Source organism: Cyrtonyx montezumae, unplaced genomic scaffold (assembly GCF_038088225.1).
Source record: "Cyrtonyx montezumae isolate F1298 unplaced genomic scaffold, pur_monq_1.0 scaffold_8, whole genome shotgun sequence".
NCBI classification, from domain to species: domain Eukaryota; kingdom Metazoa; phylum Chordata; class Aves; order Galliformes; family Odontophoridae; genus Cyrtonyx; species Cyrtonyx montezumae.
In genome coordinates, this window is record NW_027072089.1 from 105,893,530 (window position 1) to 105,907,733 (window position 14,204).

Consider the following 14,204-nt stretch of genomic DNA (forward strand, 5'->3'; position numbering starts at 1 on the left):
CTCCAGTAATGTGCATTGGTTCATATTCAAGTAGGGACAGCAAACAGTCGATACAGTTCAGCTATGGTTCGAAGCACCAAACCTTGAGAGGCAGCAATTACGGTATATCAAACAGCTTTAAAGCCACTACAGAATGGTGCTGGTTGATTTGATGCCACAGAAAGGTATAACTTAGCAGTAAAGCAATGGTTTTTGGTCCTGTCAGCATGGGATAACAATTTTCTGGTAATTTTGACATTAAATTTTAATGGAAAGAAGTCTAGTTGCTGAAAACAAAAATAAATCTTGGAGATAGGGTTCTGTACTCTGTGGTTGCTGGGAAAGTGTGGTGCGTATCCAGAGTGAACGTTAGATAAAATTTATGTTAGAAAGGTTAAATGTGGCTACTTGTTTCCTAACTGTTCTTCTAAAAGAGAAATGGGTCAAAACAGTAAACTGCCATAATGATTGGATTAAATCAGTACTAAACGAAGGTAACACTTCAAATTGAAGCTGTATTTTTTACTTTATAAGAACTGGAAAGGAGATTACCATTTTAAAACAGCATAAAAAAGGTTCTTTAAAGAACCTTTAAAGTTCTTAGCTTGATGTTAAACTCCCTGAGCTGCAAAGAATGAATATAATGAAAATAACAAAGTAAGGGCAGAAGGAAGTGAGGCTAGAATAGTAATGGCAGTGGTACTTCATCCTGTCTCTGGAAAAAACCCAAATGAAACTAAATGAAAACCACCACAAAAAACAGCCCAAACCCTCCAAAACTACCCTGTTTAAGAACCATATTTAAGGAAAGCTTTCTTAAACCTGAGTTGGTATGTTTGGCTTGATACTATTAGGTCTTCTCAAATGTGGTTTTTCAGGTAGATTTTTTGAATGCATAGACCAGATCTAGCTTAATGGAAAAAAGATGTCTGCTGAGAATAACAGAAGGCAAGTTACAGGCATAGCAAAGATAAGGAGTTTACACATAACAGGTTTTGTTCCAGAAGAAAATCTGAGGTTGAGTGTCCGTCTCAGCAGAATAGTATTCTGTGGCACAAATCCGAGAAGCAGCTTTCAAGAGTTAAGATGATTTACTAGCTACTCTAACGCTATCCTGTGGCAGGTGTAAGTAGTGTTTACATTTCAAGTGACCCTATTAGCTCTGATACCTGGATGGCTTAAAGCCGTATTTTTCCTTTAAGAAAACAGCTGTGCTTTTCTGTTAATCTTAGTTGATAAGTAGATGAATAATCCTGCAGTTTTTTCCCCCTCTAGAAGTGAATATTGTGTATCTAAGTGGAAAACTTTCTCTGCTAATGTTTTGCAGCTTAATGTGCTGGGAACAATTATAAATTGTGTCAGTGCTATAAAAGGGCTTTGGGGAACTAAGAGAACTTATGCTGTAATTTGTAGTGGAATGTACTGCTATGTTGGTGTGTGGTTTTTTTTTTATTTTAATTTTTTAAATTTAGGTGGTAGGTTTAATATTATTCTGCCTTTTAGATGCATCGAAATTACAAATGTTGAAAAACCCGTGAATAGTTGATGTGAAATGTTTTAGCAGAACAGGTAAAGGAGTGGTAAATGTAAGACATTACAGTGTTGCAGCTCTTGGCCCTTATAGAAAGTATGCTTAGAATTTACATTGTCGTGTTCTGAATAGCAGGCTGGTTAATTTAGACAGGCAGCACAGAGCATGTTTCTTCATGGTCCTCAAACTGTGGAGTAAATGTTTCAACCTTTAAAAGACTTAACGATCTAGAGAAGAGCCCTATTTGATTGGAGTGAGGGGGACAGTGGGTTTTGAAATGCTATTTTTTGTGAAGCTGTACTGTTTTATGTGATCAAAGTGAAGTACAGTGGTGTGAAACCACTTATAAAAACAAAAATTAAGCATGATCATTAATGATTCTTGCAGATCACATTTCATCCATCTTCTCCTGTGATATTCTTGAATTTTAATGCTTAAATTTATCTGAATGCAAGCAAGCAAAAAAGTCTGTTTAAGTACAGGTCTAGTCAGGAATGTTAGTCATCCTCTGATTCTTATGCAACATCAGCAAAAATATTGACTTGCACCAGTAATGCAGGCACTTGGTACAAAATAAGTTCTGTCCATTTTGTTCAGAAATAAATGTTGCGTGTCTTTAACTCTTCTCTGTAAGTCACAAACATCAAGGATCTTTTTGTGTTATGACTTTTAATGCAGTCTTGATTAAGGAAATGTTAGGTTGCATCACACCTTTGTCACGTGTGCTGAAATTTGCAGTTATATTTTTGCTGTGGGAGTTCTGCATTTTACAGTCTACAGTCAAGTTTCACATGACTTGTTTTACTGTTCAATTACTATTCAAACTTCTATGCAGAGAGAATATTTTTCCTCAACTTTCTTAAAGCATACTGTTATTTACAGTACTAATTACAAAGCCCATAACAAATGTTACCAACTATTTTCAGACTGACTTTTAAGAAGGAAATGTGGTAACCTTAATATATAGACAGAAAGCTCATTAGAGCACCCAAATTGACTAGACACAGTTTTCAGTGTTCATGTTGTTTCTCAAGGCAGAGAGTTATTTCTAATTTCTAGAGCATCCTTTTGGGGAATCTGCTTCTTATTCTGCCAAACTGAAAATATGAGAATTTACTTGTGTGTTACTGGAGCTCTTGAAGTTACTTGAGGCAAGAAGTTTTGTTTGTTGATTTATTTATGAAAAAACAACAAAAAATCATTGTGAGAACTACTGATAGTATCTTAACAGGAGGTGAATTGAAAAAGAAGCATTAACTACCATGCTCTGAAATTCATGTTCCTGGCAAATGACTACTGCATCATCTCAACACACTTGTGCAAATTTTAGTGTTTCTTCTTAAAACAAATATATATTTAAGAAAGATTCTGTTAAAGACAAGACAATGCCTTTTACGTAGCATAAAGATTTAAAATATATATTTAAAGTAAAATAAATCAAGATGTGAGCAATCCCATTTAAAAGTTTTTGGCATAAGGTGTGTATTTATGTCTTTATTTGCGAACTTACTGTATGTGAGAGAACATTTTTATATATCCAGTAAGAACACAAGTGTCACAGATTTTGTGAAAAGCTAATTTTTGTCATTTTCATAATCTGAAACATTTAAAAATGTTACTTGAGCATTAGAGTCATGAAAGGGAAGTTTTATCTAACAGTACAATTGAAACTTAAAACTTTGAAATGGACTTTATGGCCCCAGATTGCTCAAGTAAAGATTTTTGAAGTGAGGCAGAAGAAACAGGAGACTGTACTATTCTGCAGCCTATTGTTTCTTGATGGTTTTTCATAATGTTTACTGCTTTTAGTCCTTTTAAAATCAGCTGTTCTAAAAATTGGCTGCATTTGTAGCTTGATCTCAGAATTCCTGTTGAGTAGATGACTCCATTTGAAATTCATTTAAAGTTAACTTGTCAAACCAGTTTGAAACTTGTGAAGTGTGATGTTTAAGTTCGATTTCTGAATACTTATTTTGTAAAGCAACTGTGAAAGCTTTTCCTCAGAGAGTATAACCTTTGTATGGGACAAGATTCCCTCCGTAATGTTTTTCTTACCTTACAAAGATCAGGAAATAGATGTGCTTGGGAAGCAAGTTCGTTCATTTAAAGATGTTGTGCAGCACTTGTACAAGATAGAGGAGTGTAGTCAGATCAGTAACAAGAGTGTATTTTGACTGTGTAAGCCAATGTCCTTACAGAGCTTGGCATCTTTGGGAAGGCCAGCCATTGTACTTAATGAAACTTTTGTGTGAATTTAATTTGAGTTTTCTACTCTGTATTCTTCTTTCTGAGTGTTGCTACAGAGGCAGCCTGGAGGAGGCCCTTGAGCTCAGAGCATCATACCCAGCTGTGGCCTGGTTTGGATGTGTGGTGTGAGGGCAGGCAGTTCCCTCAGACACCCAGTGCTGGATCCTTCCCTTGGCTACAGAGATGGGTGCTGACTTCAGGCCACAAAGCCTTAGGATAGACCTGCGGACATGCAGTACTGGAATCCCCGTGCAGCTTTGTCAGCTGGCACTAGGCTTTTCCCATTACTGTTGCTACCTGCACGTCTGATGTAATTACTGACAGTGCGTTCTTAAATACTGTTAAGTCAAACACTAAACATTCAGAGTGCTTTTCTCTTCTGACTGCTGCTACCAACTCAAATTGGATTTTGAATCTACAAGAAGAAAACCACTTCTGTGAGTAATGAGAGTTGTGGTATTTATTGCTTCTGCCAGTCAGCATAATGTGATGCAGGCTTTCATTGTGTAGTGAGAAAACACTCTTTCTTACTGAGATGCTTTACCATATGCTGTGCATACAAAAGTTTTCAGTTATGCTTTTCAGTTCTATCTGCCTGGATATTTCAGTACAAAGAGCATATTCTCAGATTCTTTAATTACTAGGAGCAACAGCAGATTTCAGAATAGGGCCTAGCTTCTAAAATATATTGCACTGTGGCCTCTAGCTAGGGCATATAACCCTTTGTAGAATAATTTATTTTATTCCTTTATATAAATCTGTTGAGAAAAAAATTGATTTCAGATATTTTGTTCTCAAGGGAAATTATAATCTCTGTAAAGTAATTATTTTAACAAAACACAGAAAAAGACCCTTTGGTTATAATAACACTCTTAGAAAATTGATGCTTGGAAAACCATGATGATCACACACAAACAGGCTTCTCTGTAAAATAAATGATCTTTCCAGTTTCTTATCTGAAGATCTTGACAAATAGCAATTTCTTTTATAAAGTCTTTACCATCAACTGACTATACGGAGCTTATGGAGACGGTGGAGTGAGTCTCTTGCCAGAGATGCACAGTGAAGGGGGAACAGATACGAAGATGCAAAATGGGAAGTGCAGCTTCTGCATCATGACACTGTTTTCGTAGAGGATTTGATCATGTGTTGGAATGGGTGGCCCACAGAGACTGTAGAGTATCTGTCATTTCATATTCTCAAAACTTGACTGTCGTCCTGAGCAACTTGATCAAAAAGATAGCTTCAACTTTGAAGTTGTTCCTGCTTTTAGATTTGGTACCAGCTAGTGAGTCTTCAGATGACTCATGCAACATTAATTAGCATCTCTGCAGTTCAAATTTCTAAGGATCAAGATTTGAGAATGTATAGTGTTTCTTTTCACATAGTTATAAACTTGGTTTTCCTTGGTAACATGAGGAAGAATGTTTTCCTTTGTATGAAGCTTGAAAGTCATCTATTTATCAGTGATGGTTAGAAAAAAGGAATTCCTGTATGGAAGTGTATGTACACATTTGCCACATCAGAGCATTCTGGATGTATGTTTTTGACTTCAGAAGTCTTCAGTCACCATTTTCTTAGGGCTCTGTATAGGAATCAGGAAATGAAGCACAGTGGGTTTTGTTCTGTCATTTTATAGGACTTTATATAAACTGACTTGCAGAATAAGAGTATCTAATTGAGATGTGCAGCAAACTTCTAATATTTAAATTTGTTTCGCAGGGATAAGGGCCTTAATAGTAAATACCCTTGGTGGATTTGAACAGCTAAGCTTGGATAAAGTCATGTTAGATTAAAATGAACAATTATCTCTCGAGTTCTATATCACTAAATTTAGTATCAGACAGTGTACTAATTCTATTGATGATAGGTTTAATGTAATTCTTTAACAAGCTTTGCTTGGGAGTGGTACTATGGTACAGATGTGTTTGTGTGAGTTAAGCTTTGAAGGTCAAGCAGTTGTACCTTTTAAGCTTTTAAAAATAATATTTAGATAAAAGATTGTGTTCTGTTTAAAGTAACATGGATGCCAATAATATGAATTCTGGCCTTTTAGAGTTTAATTCTGTTGCTGGATTTTTTAATTATTTTTTTTATTTTTTAAGCCTGGATGAAGGGATCTGTAAGCCATGTTGCCCAGTTCATTGGGAATGAAGGAGAAAAATGTTGTTGATTTCTTTGTTTTAATTTATTGGAAATACAGATGTTCATTTTCCAGCTTTAATTACTGCTACCTAAATAATGAAACCAAAGGAACACAGGCCTACTCAAAACAACTGTCTTTATGTTCAGGGACTTTTTAGTGCTCTTTTTTGTCAAGTTAGAATAAAGGTTAAACTTGTGTAATTCTTGGGCAGTTTTACCCTGCCTTTTGGTGTTAATATACTTGGCAGCATCCAACAGTAGCATTTTTAGATTTTATAGGTAGTAGTAGAGATTTCTTTGCTTATGTGTGTCCGTGGTTTAAATAAAACAAAAAAAAACCAACAACCACTTGCCTTCAACAGCCAAACTTGATTAGTGTATTGGACTTCCCATTTTCCTATAAGTAAATAAATTTAGAGGTTTTTTTCACTTTTTCTTCTCTTTAAGTAATACTGATAGAATCACATTGGATTGTGATGCATTTTACTTTACTGAAAGTCATCTGGCTTGTCTGTGTTTCATGTTAGTCCTGAAATACAGCTGCGGATATAGGTGCTAGATCACTGTACAGGTACAAAACAGGTACAAAAGTAATTGGAGAAGATATTCTTGTTCCAAACAGCATCTGCATGAGGAAATTCACACAAGTGGCTTGTGGACAGTGAGGGCTGAAGGGTAGTATAAGCCATTGGAAGGTTCTTTCTGTGTCTCTGTGATAACCTAAAAGTTGAGTAGCAAACATCAATGAACTATTGTCTGTTTTAACATTCAGCTATCCCATTGGTGATAATTGCTCTGAAATTAACCTCTCATGCAGTTATTAGGGAGGGTGGAGGATCAGCTTTTTGTAGGAAACTCAAGAAAGATTCTCTTTCTATAAATAGGAGTAATAAATCCATCAACACTTTAATCAATTTTCCACTCTTAATGGAAACACATTTTTTAATATGCTTCATTTCCAATTTGGTCCCAGTCAGTCAGCTCTAATTAAAGCATAGTGTTCAAATTGCATCAAGAGTCAGGTCCCATAATTTGGAAAGCAGGCTTCAGCAGATAAAACAAACACTGAATTTGTTCATAATTTTTTTTTGTTTGGTGTTCGCCTTCTCTTTTGTACAGTACCGTGAAAATACTGTTTAAAATGTATTATGAAAAAAATTCATATTTTGGGGAGGGCTTAGAGGTGCTGTTTTTTGGGAGGCAAATTTGGCATACTGCCACATTTTTTTATTACCTTTTCAAAGCTCTGTAATGGCCAGATTCTTCAATGTTTATAATATTTATATATATGCATACATGCATGTATGTGTATATTTACAACTCCTGGGTACTTGCTTGACTTCTGTAAATTTGCTGAATTTATGTTTCTCTGAGTAGTGGAAAACCACTTCCTTTTCCTTTTGCTAATGTCAGCTTTCTGTAATGACTCTTCTACAATATAAAACAAAGTAGTGTTAACCTCCATGCTTATCATTAATGTGATTCTTCCTGAGATTGTTTAAGAACAAATTGAAAAGATTACTGTATATGCCAACTATATTACAATAAACATGGCAGTAGTTTGTTCAAAGCAATCTGATTGATATCTTCTGCCAGGCTGTTGGTGCTAGTGTTGCCTTAATGAACAAAGCTTAAAAGAAAAGAGATGTTGAAAGTAAATGTTTTAAAGAGCTGTTTGCACTACTTTGAGGATATGGTATGAAAAATTATTAAAAGATTCTAGAATCAAAAAAGGAGAAGAGGAAAAAAAACAACACAAAGAACTTTGTGTAAATTGTGTAACATTTTGGGTGTAAATTTGTATATTTGTATATGTTATTTTATATATTATTATATATTTTATTATTATACATGTTATTTTATTATTATTATATATATTATATACAATATTATATATTGCAAATTTGTATATGTTTCTGTTACCTTCCTCATACTAGATTAATGGTATATTTAAACATCAGGTTCACCTAAGTGTGTCATATGATATTTAGGAATATTGACAATGAGAGAAAACTCCTGAGTTACAAGCTATGGCTTATAAACTTCTTAACGAAGTTTATATGATGATTTTCAGTAACTAAGTGTCTTGTGATTTCTTCTACTGTGCTTCTAGTTCCCTGGTGTTTATCAGATAGCTACTTTTATGATAATAGTAGATAAAGTCCCATGTTTCTATATTATGTACTTCATGACTGAGATCTTGAATTGGGCCACAGTTTATTCTTACCCAGTTTACTTAGGAAATGAGTGTAACACCAGTTCCTTTATGGGGAGGGATAGAAAGCAAATGGCAACAGTAATTCAATAAACAGTTTTGCCAAGTAGTTTTGGATTTCTTCTTGACTTTGTCAAATTCTGTGTCTTTTTGATGACGATTCTAAATTTTGGGCAGGAGGTCTTTTTTTTTTTTTTTTTTGTATAATTGTTTTCTCCTGAACTTTCTTTGACAGGCCACAGAGCTGTGTATATTGGTGTTCATGTCCCATTTGGAAAGCAAGGTCGTCGACGGCATAGACATCGTGGGCATAGACATCACAGAAGAAAAAAAGAAAAAGAAGCTGATAGAGAGGATGGCAGAGAATCTCCATCATATGGTAAGAAATTCTTCTGGAGTATTTTGTGCCTCTTGAAAATAAGCTTGTAATAGTTACTTTGTGCTCAAGCATTGTTCACGCTATTTCTTTTATTCTTACTGTAATTTTGCGTTTCTTATCTCCAGTCAGGAAAACATTTTGTTGGCTGTGTTTTATATAATCGTGAAGTTGTTTAGACACCTGAAGTCCCAAACAGCCTGCATTGAATAGGTTAGACTGGGTAATTAATACTCTTTAGCATAATAATATTGGTTACTTGCACTAGACTGCATTTCTCAGATTTTGTGATCTTATATTTCCTCTGTCACTCAATACTTTTCAAAAGTGTGGATTAGAGCTATGAGGGAGCATTTGCCATGGTAACTTGATCCATGATCTTAGAATATTTGAGTCTTCCAGTTGTCTGATAGTAACTGCCTTCTCAGATTTAGTCTTGATGGATTTCTTTGAATATATTAAATCTGGGGCAGAGAAAATCTGCTGTAGATACTCACAGATATTATTAATATTTTCAAGAGCTTTTTTCAAAAATGGGTTATTCGATGATGACAACATTGCAAAAGCAAAAATTAGTTCTGAGTTTATTAGTGCTTCAGATCTTACATCTGAATCTAGAAGATTATCTTCAAGAGAATTTTGTGCTGCGTGTTACTTGCTAGGGCTGGGAAATGTAACTGTTACACTTCATTTCTTCAATGATAGAAGTGTGAGTTATTTTGGTTGTTGAGTTTCTCTTTTTCTTCAAGACACGCCATCCCAACGAGTGCAGTTTATCTTGGGTACTGAAGATGATGATGAACACATTCCTCATGATCTCTTCACTGAAATGGATGAACTTTGCTTCAGGGATGGAGAAGAGTATGAATGGAAAGAAACTGCTAGGTAAGCTAAAAGTAGGTTGTTTCAAGGTGCATCTTCTAATGTTTTTATTTTAAAGAACTGAAAACTAGATCTGGGTTGGAATTTTCTTGAGTTGTAGGAGTTTTTCCATTCGCTCTCAGAAGACAAAAACTTTTATTGTCTAATTCTGGAAAAATTAATATGGCTTCCCATATGACCATGAATTTTCACTGCTGCAAGTTCACAAAGGGTGTTTATTAATACAGATATTCAACCATGTAGCACAGAATTTACTGTCTCAGAAATCATTGCTCTATTATTGTTGCTAAGTTGGTGGCTTTTTTTTTAATAAAAACTGAATAATATTGGGTATTTGCATATGTTCTTCTTAGGAAGCTTTTTAAAACTTAATTAGTTTGTTTTGAAAGGTTGCGTGCATGCATTGTAGGAGGCCACAGTTAATTTTTTTTTCTCCTTCTACAAGTGTTGTAATATACACTCTTCCAGATGCGATACTTCCAATCACTTTATTATATTCTGGCTTTTTCAGAAGTTCAGCTTCTATCATACCTATTATTTAGAATAAAGGACAATTAATAGTTAAACATCAATGCTACTTAACTCTTGAATGTCTTGTCACTGTAGAATTGAACATTGTATACAATGCCTTTCAGACAGCTTTCTAATCCTAGAATGCAGACAAAGTAGGAAGCAGATCAAGTAACATAACACGATCCTACACTGTTCTTATGAATTTATGAATACATGGGTATCGTTCAAACATGGTGAAACAAAATGGACTAGAACTAAAACAGCTGAGCATGGGCAAAGAGCTGGATAAGTGTTCTAACCATTAACCTGCTCAGCTGTCTCAGAAATGAGAGTCAGTATGTGCTGATGGATCTCCCTCTTCAGTGTTGCTCAGAGCCACAGAGGAAAGGACTTGCTAAGTTGCCTGTTTTCCAGGAGAAATATAAATATTTGTATGTGTATTCATTTCAGGTGGCTAAAATTTGAAGAGGATGTAGAAGATGGTGGTGATCGGTGGAGCAAGCCTTATGTAGCAACTCTGTCTCTACACAGTCTCTTTGAACTGCGAAGCTGTATTCTTAATGGGACGGTCATGTTGGACATGAGAGCTAACACGCTAGATGAGATAGCAGGTTGAAGCAAAACCTTTCTTGAAATGCTTTACATTTTAATCTCTACTTTAAATGCTTTTTTCTATATTCTTGAAAATACACTATTGAAGAAATAGGTATGTGCACACTTTCTGCAGCTTTTTTCATCTGGTTATAAAAAGCTGGATTTTCACTTAGAAGGAACACTGCTGGTTGAGTAGCTCCTCCTTTATTTACATGTTTTTAGGATGAGATCCAGAATTTACCTTTGTTCTAACTCCTGAATATGTTCTTTGTGTCTACAGATGAGGTGTAAATATTTTCCAGAGCATTTTAGAACTTACTTGTACACTTTAGTACCATAATTATTAATCATAACTTGGCTGATGTTAACTTGATGCCATTAGTGCAGTTGAGTGTTGCACATTTGTTATTTTTTCGCCTTTGTAAGATGTGAGTAGAAATAAATTAAATGTATGACCTACTATGTTGAATGGCTTCACTAACCACATGGTCATTTTGAGTACTATAAAATCAGCTTGGAAAGCTTTTTTTTTAATCAATGTTACTCTTGTTTAGCCTGAATGCCTAGCTTTGAATGAGCTAGTTTTACCTGATCTTCTTGGTATCTCTTGTACAGGTGCCACATAGTAGAATGCCTGCTCAGAAATCATGCTAGCTAGGCTTAGGGCTCCCCAACATGTTTGTGAAGGACAAGGTGTTTTGACATTAAGTTGACATGGCTTGAATTTTTTCTTTTAAGAATTCAGATTTCTCTTAGGAAATTGGTGTTTCTTTCCTATTTTCCTGACTTGCTAAGGAAAGCACGCATGGTTTGTAAAAGCAATATTTCAATCATTAATTGAGGTGTGTTTTTTTAATTAATTATAGCAGCAATGTTAGTTTATGAGAAAGATAGTTACTGCTTAATTCTGTGTAAACAGCACTATTTGTTTTAGTAGCAGATATTTTAGGAGGATCCGGAGCGTATGAAGAGATTGCATTAATTTGTTTGAACTTCATGTTTAGTGCCATTATGAAAGTATACTCTGCCAAGGATTATTAACCTTCACAAGACTATAAATGTTTTGTCTCAGTTCCCTGAATTAGGAATGCCTAACAGTTGCTCATAGTTCTCCCTCAAACAGGAGTTTCTTTTGAGAAGCCGTAGCAAAGGACTGTGTTACCAGTGATTCCCAAAGAAGTTTGTACTGTACTGGCAGAGACTTTATTGCATATAATTTTGCTTGTAAAGCATTCTGAGCCATCACTTTTTTTCACTGTGAAAAGTTCTATGCAGTTAGGGGGTTTATCAATGCAGTTTATTGATGCACAAGTTAAGAACAGAAAAATATGTTGAAAAGTTGAGCATCACGTAGGGCACTGTTGTTTTGCGCAGGTGTGTGTGTTTCTAAATAAAAATAACTACAAGATCACAGCAGACTTTCATTGACAAGAGCACATTGATGATATGCACCTTTGAAACGTGATACTGTTTGTCATTTGGTTAATCAGTTTTAGATGATACAGCTGGCTTTCATTTTACGTTTCCTTTTTTAAAGTATGCGCATCACATGACATGAGGTAAACAGCCACAGAAACTCGAATCTTCTCAAAGTGACTGAAGTTAGAGAATTCATCCCGTTATCTTACAACTTTACTTCTAGTGTAGATGTATACTTTTAAAATGGGGAACACCAGGTTAATACTTTAAGATGCCTGTTCTGCATTCTTTCTTTGTATGTCCACTTTCAGTTGAATGCACAGGTATTTCTTTAAAAGGGAATTGCAATTGAAAGTTAAATGATAAAATATTAGCTAACTTATTTTTTAAAGTGACACTGCTAGTAAATAGTATTTTTCGGTCTACATCCCCTGTTTTACTTACTTGTTTAATGACATCTTTGAAAATTTCCTGTGGATTCTTGAAGTTGGCATTGATGCTGAAAAGGCATTTCAGTTTATCATGCAGTTTCTGTTTTTTTGTATGATTTGGTGCAACTACAGCGTTTGGGTGTGTGAAAGAATAGCCACATATATAAAAATTTGTTTTTCTGTTGTTACTGTTCTCTAGATATGGTTTTAGACAACATGATTGCTTCTGGCCAGCTGGATGAATCCATACGGGAGAATGTGAGAGAGGCGCTTCTAAAAAGGCACCATCATCAGAATGAGAAAAAGTTCAGCAATCGGATTCCCTTGGTTCGGTCTTTCGCAGATATAGGCAAGAAACATTCTGACCCTCACTTGCTTGAACGAAATGGTGAGATAAGCTGTAGTGTCCAATTTGTTCTAACCTGTTACATAATCTTTTCACTGGGAGATGAAGGAAAATTCAGCTGATAATTGCAGATAAGTGTTTTCTTGTTAAGCAGTGAACTAATAGTAACAGTGAATGCCATGTGTAGCTATGAATGATGTTTCTGTATATTTTTGAATTCACTCGAATGCTTCACTCCTGCCTGTATATGTAGCATGCATTAGTATTTTGAAGTGTAGAAATAGGAGCACATGGGCCCTAATGCTTTTTAGAGTACGCTTGAATAAAATGTATAATGTTTGAGGAACTTCAGCATTGTTTCATATGCTTGTCAGGTATCTCCTGCTTGTTTATTCATTTTATGCAAGAGATTTTGCTTTGTGGTCATGTTGTGGGTTCAGTGATGCTGACAGTTACTGACTTAAAATTCACTGTTGATTACATGGTGAGAGAGCTTGCTATTCTGATGGTGAAGAAATTACTTTTATCAAGAACACTGCTCTTGCCATGTTTTATATAGAATGATTTAACTGGGGGAGGACAAAAACACATAGGAGAGGTATTTTTAGAGACTTTAAACTGCAGAACAATTTACTTTTGTTTTTATGGCTTGTTTCCATCTCTTTTTTGTTTTTTGTTTTTATGCTTTGCATTAACTAAGCCATGTCAAATTTCAAGCTATATTTGTTAGTACAGTGAAAACATAACTCTGATTTGTGAGTCACTCCTTGTAAAAAAAGTTCTTTTCCAGTTGTTGGAAATGTCTCATTTCTTAGACCATAAGCTCTGCTTAGTTAAGTGGTGGACTGGATCCAGGTTCTGTATGTATGTGGAGTGTTCTCTCACCCAAACTTTCTGATGCATGTTCTTAGCTAGAGGGTATATGATGCATACTTTTCACTGATAGTTTCAGAATTATTTTTTTCTAGAAGGGAGATGTGACTGATTGAAAGTGTAATTTCTTCCATAGAAGTTCTGACTCTTCCAACTTTGTTTAGCACATGTGAAATTTTCAAATATGAACTTGGTTTTGTCCATCCTTTTATCCATCCATAGCTATATCACCAGTGTTAATGTTTTCATATTCTCATTAACTTTTCCTCTGTTGTCATGTAGTCACTTTCTTCTAAACTGGTGAAACAAACACTCGTGCATAATAATTTTTAGGCACCTTATACATGTGCATGTTTAGTTTTAGGATATCTGATGTTCACAGTTTGAACATTCTGACAAATCTAGTGTAGTTGTTATCCTTAGTGATTAATACAGATAAAATTCAACCAATTTGCTTTATTGGTCCTCCTGACTTCACTGTACTGCCATTTTAGTAGCACAAATTTAAGACTTTAGTTCTTATTTTAAATTGTTTGTATCTGTAGGACCAACATTTCCATGCTGCAGGGGAATGTGTGTGACATTTACCTAGGTATAGTTTCTGTACCTCTGTCTTGCAAGTTGTTCTGGAGTTGTCCAGTGTATTGGTCTCT

At 35.0% G+C, this 14,204-nt stretch overlaps 1 protein-coding gene across 1 annotated transcript in view; it reads left to right on the forward strand.

The window, feature by feature from the left end:
* The window catches only part of SLC4A7 (solute carrier family 4 member 7), a 76,627-nt gene that overhangs the window by 33,881 nt on the left and 28,542 nt on the right, over window positions 1–14,204 (forward strand). The window contains exons 3-6 of the mRNA XM_065753697.1: window positions 8,353–8,496; window positions 9,243–9,378; window positions 10,339–10,499; window positions 12,532–12,720. Of these exons, the coding sequence (XP_065609769.1) occupies window positions 8,353–8,496; window positions 9,243–9,378; window positions 10,339–10,499; window positions 12,532–12,720 (630 nt within the window). The remainder of the gene's footprint in view (window positions 1–8,352; window positions 8,497–9,242; window positions 9,379–10,338; window positions 10,500–12,531; window positions 12,721–14,204) is intronic.